The sequence below is a fragment of the Aplysia californica genome, unplaced genomic scaffold (genome assembly GCF_000002075.1).
Source record: "Aplysia californica isolate F4 #8 unplaced genomic scaffold, AplCal3.0 scaffold00019, whole genome shotgun sequence".
NCBI lineage: Eukaryota > Metazoa > Mollusca > Gastropoda > Aplysiida > Aplysiidae > Aplysia > Aplysia californica.
The window spans coordinates 2,243,710-2,248,886 of NW_004797289.1; the positions used below are offsets into that span (position 1 = coordinate 2,243,710).

The following is a 5,177-nucleotide window of genomic DNA, read 5'->3' on the forward strand; positions in this document are numbered from 1 at the left end:
TGGATTTGAACCCACAACTTTACAGGTGAAAGTCCAAGAGCCTAACCACTAAACGATTGAAGCCACAAGGATAAAAGAGAAACACATGGGCCACATCGTCATGGTCATAACACAATTCCTTCATTCATGTTTTTTTCAGTTTTCAACACAAGTTATTAGTATGGTAAAAATTACTGTTGCTTGTCTTGTGTCCGTGATGTGGCTGGGTTTTGTTTCGTGTACGAAAATTTCGATTTTGGAAACATTTCCACTTTTGCTCGTCGTAAAGTTGACTAAGGTAATCACTGTTTTTAAACTTCTCAATTCAACATAAAATGACTAAGACAATTGTTTTAAGACTGTGACGCTACAGAAATTTGACTTGCCTTTGACAACTCATTGAACTTTTAAAAACTGTTTTATTCTTCCAAATGCTGAACATGTCTTGACCATGTGAGATGTATCATAGTTCTGCTAACAAATTGCTTGTCATTTTAAGCAAGCTGAGAAAAAAAGTCCTTTTACCATGTTAGTGAAATACAAAGTCATATGAGAACAGCACGCCTGCGATGGAATGTACAAATTGCAAACAGCACAATCAAATTTCATTTATTACATGTACAGCACATCTAGTTTTATAGGGGAAGGGGATGAGAGCAAACTGACAAATGAATAAAACAAATTGTAACAATAACAACAATAATACTGACATGTGATACTAGCGAATTGGAGGGAATGGGCAAAAAGAAGAAGTGAAGGGAAAAGTATACGTAGAGTTCATGATTTATGACAATCACAAAAGATTAAAGTATATTATGTATATTTCTAGATCTAAAATGTGTTTTTGCTACTTTCAGCTCAGAATAGTGAATAGTTAGTGAGAAGTTCCTTCTTATTTACTGTCTGTCTTTAGTAGCCTATATGTTTGTCTGTCATATTCTTTCCCTGAGTACAATAACTGTTATACTAATTATTCATTGAGATAACATGCTTTTTTCTTTTTTTTTACTTTAATGCTAAAAAAACCCACCTTATCATCATATTTCCTTTTTGAGTTGGACACTGATCCTTCACAAAAGTTTAATTAATGTACACTGTGACACTGAATATCAACAAGGCAAAACTGGTTTTACTGCAAGGACGATGAAAGATACTTCAACAATAAGTTTACCTTACATTAATCTGGTGTTCATCACAGACGTACTCTGTGAATATCTACTTGGACATCGTTGCACTATATTGACAATAATCAAGATCAAGAACAAGATAGTGGTAAAGGTCATCCTTTGGGCTCAATGAAATTTACAGTGATTAAGTCGGGTGCTCAGGTCAAGGCGAGAGTGAAAGAACCTCGCTGAGCTCATGATAACAAAAGACAAGAAGTGGATAATGATTGCAAGTTGGAACCTTAATTACTATTGATAGTTCTCTTTTTTTTGCTGGTGGGTATGTAAGACAGCAGGAAAAGTATGCACAATAGATTTAAAAAGCTGATGGCCTGAAAAAATCCTTGTTCAGAAAGGAAAAAAAAATGCACACACAGTGAATATTTAGAGGTTTGACTATATATACACAAGAGACTGGCACACAGTAACAACATTTTAACCCTCCAGAACACTTTTTCAAGGCTTCAGGACTCTGACATTATGCCTGTGCAAGCATAGGCTGCTGTTGCTGCTGTTCATCCAGCATGTTTTGCTGTTGTTGCTGTTGGTGCTCATACCAGGCCTGCATTGCTTCGTATTCTGACTTGAGGGTGGCCATATGTTCAGGATATGGGTCAGTGTTGATGATTTTATCAGCAAAGTCCTCAGGATCGATGAAAGGAGCTTTGGGAATTTCTGCTGGTGGACGGCCGTACGGGGGCTGTTCTGCAAACATCTTCTTACGAGGAATCTGTAGCTCTTGCTCAGCAATCTAGGTAAAGAAGAGAAAAAAATTTTTAATGTTGTAATCTAACTATGCAGTGGTGTTGTGCTCATGGCTCAAATTTAAATAGTTTAAATTTATAAGACCTACTAATCTAGAAATTGTATTATCAAAATGTAAGGTCTGAGTAAATCTCGCCAAATGAAGATGAAACTAGCCTCAAATTCCATAGTCAGTCAGGGTGTATTTTATCAGAATTTGCTTCAGCCGCCACCTGGACAAAATTGAAAATCAATTTTTACCCAAAGAGAAACTTCTTGAGTCATAAAAATATGGTACCTTCGAAATTGGAATGTGGCTGCCCGAAGGCATTGGGGACCTTTGAAGTATAAAAAACGGTCACATGCGTAAAAATCAGTTTTACTGCAGGCTGAACAACCAGCAGTTGACTCCGCTTAGATCTAGCAGGGGAATGCAAAGAAGAAGAAGACACAGATCAATAGGCATACACACTGCATTTAAGCAGGGAATGTAGCCTATGTCTGTCTTGCAGCCTATTGTACTTCGTGGCCTCTTGTCTCTGCAAAGATTGGTCTCATAGGCCCTACATATGAGCATGTGGTATGTTTCATTACGTTTTTAGCATTGGGCTTTCATTCTCACTTTTCTCTACTCTTTCATCTGTTCTGTTTGACTGTTTGGCAGATTAGGCAAGCTGACAATGTCAAAGAGAAAGTCCATTGCATACAGCCTGCAGCTTAAATTACAGTGACTGAAAGAGGAAGCTATGAGAAAAAAACTCCAAAAGTTTGCTTTCTCAACTCTGCATGATTTCGTCAGCAATCATCACTATTTGAGCGACCCTCTATCTGAAATCCTGCTAAACCAAAGAAAGTCTGGCAGTCCCACAAATTCCAATTAAACTTGAGAGAACTCTGCAGCACTTACTGACAGTGGTTGTATTTATTCAGAGTCTGAAAGGTAAGATTAAAATAAAATGTAAAGTATCTTTGTGATCACAAAACTCCCCAGCCCTGTGTATACCAAATTTTCCCGAAAAGACAAATCAAGTTGATTTTTTTTTCTTTTGGTATGTGTTTTTTCTTCTTACCTTGGCATCATATCCAGCAGCAGTCCAGGCTCCAAAGTCAATTTGTGACTTGGTACTGACTCCTAACATTCTGCGCCTGAAAAAGTTGAGATAAAGATTAATTTCTTTTTTTAAAATATCAGCTGCGAGTGCAGATATATTCCTGGAGGATATGAATCGATCAGAGAGTGACAGAAAGTACATTTTACAGAAATGATTCTTATTTCAAATTCTGAAGCTGTTCTAAAGCAAAAGTCTATAAGCCTATCATTTAAAATCCCACCAAAGGCAGAATATTGCACCAAAACTTTGTTTTCCAAGGAAAAACCAAGAGGAAAATACAACTAGACAACCTGTGACCGGGACCACACATTGGAACATTACAAGAACATAATAATAATACTAACGTATCAGTTTGGGGGTTGCTGGGTGGTTTGTTTGTTGTTGGGGTTTTTTTGGGTTTTTTTGGGGGGGTTGTTATTAAGTAGCCCTTGAAAGGTTTCCCATGGTTATTAATAAATAGTTTTCTTGCTTACTATGTAATCAGGCGTGATGTTTGGTGAAGTTAGAACAGAAGACAGGAGTACAGAAATAGAAGAAAAATGTATTAAAAGTCACATCATTTGGGCGACCAATCTATCTCAATCATCTCGCCTTCAATACATTATGGAATTTTTTTTTAATGCATGAAAGAGGCACAGATATCTAGAGTCTAGATACCCTTTTTCTAAATAGAATTTCTCTAACAGCCACCATATCAGCATGTGTGACAAAATACTCCACAACGCCTATTTTTCTAACAACACAGAAACATCTTACATAGTCAGGCTGTAAACGTTCAATGTGTTCTTTTTGTGACATCTCCAGCACTACTTTCTGAACATTCACTAGTTACAAGCAGATTTTTTTCACATATGCAGTATATATATCCTGAGGCATAATCCCAGCTTTCATTTCATTTTCGCGTAGGCATGCATTTCTACTAATAGTAAGAAATGTAATTGTTTTACAAAATAATTGAACCTTATTAACATTATGGCAAATGGCACCAGTACATATCAAAATAAAACGGTATATTTATTAGGTCGACTTCAAATGTTAGCTGTCATCAAGATGAGTTCTCCAAAATCAGATACTGAGACACAAATGAGATGAAACAAGAAACTATCAAAAAGTATCAGTTTACCTCCAGCTAAGTTCTGTCATCATAATTAGGCCTATGTCACAAGTTACTCAGCAAGAGGAGTCAGTATTTTTTTTAAAGTAAGTATTCTGTAAAACACCAAGGCAGCCTTGAATGTGTCATTAAAATCAGAATCCCAACATGATATTAGTACAGCCATTGGCATTTCTGAACATCTCTATGTAAATAATTGTAATGCCTTACTCTTGCTATAGCCAACTCTAAAAGCTGTCTAGAATCATCTTTCTCTCTACAGATCTAATACCAGCAATGTATTACTATGTATACATCTGAGGAAAGAAACATTTTAGGGTACGTTACAAATAACCAGTCTTTTGAACACAACCAAAGATGCGGCATTTAATAACTGTATGTTGATTTTAAAAAGGAGATGGTATTTTGGAGTATATTTCAAAATAAGTTCACTTTGTAACTACTATAACTACTCATTTCCGGTGTATGACAGATTTTAATCTTTAAAAAATTAAGACGAGGAAGATTTCTCAGACCACTGCTGAACATAAACATGAGAAGATAATTAATGCACTATAATGCTGAAAGGTTCCTTCAACCTCAATATGAATGCAAGCTTCCGATTGCTAAAGAGTTCAAACTAAATTATTTACTAGAAATGACCATACAGTTCAAGTTTCAGTATTAGATTATATTGACTATGATTCGAAATATGAAACCCACACAGATAGGTTATTTTTTTTACAGACATTCAATGACTATATTATAGCCTACAATTATGATATGCCTGTTATCAGAATGACATGATTGTTGGTTTCTTTTCGTTCCCAACCCCTTCACTTTTGACTGGAGCAAAAACTTAAGTACTGATACAGTATGAGGGGATAAGAAATGTGTCGAAAATGTGCATGAAAGTCTCTATAAATGTGCAATATGTGTATGTTTATATTTCTCTGCAGCACAAAGCAAGAGGTTTCATTTACATAGATCCTGATTAGATCCTACTGTTAACAGTCAGCTCCCCCCCCCCAAAAAAAAATTTTAAAATTCAAGAAAGTCATACTTCATTATATAATATATATA

The 5,177-nt window shown here is 35.8% G+C and overlaps 1 protein-coding gene across 1 annotated transcript in view; it reads right to left on the reverse strand.

Annotated features, from left to right (window-relative positions):
- Window positions 1-378: 378 nt before the first annotated feature.
- Window positions 379-5,177, reverse strand: part of LOC101849426 (protein FAM228B) — a 14,703-nt gene continuing 9,904 nt past the window's right edge. Inside the window, exons 8-9 of the mRNA XM_005090576.2 lie at window positions 2,960-3,035; window positions 379-1,896 (exon numbers count right to left, since the gene is read on the reverse strand). Of these exons, the coding sequence (XP_005090633.1) occupies window positions 1,624-1,896; window positions 2,960-3,035 (349 nt within the window). The 3' untranslated portion in view covers window positions 379-1,623. The remainder of the gene's footprint in view (window positions 1,897-2,959; window positions 3,036-5,177) is intronic.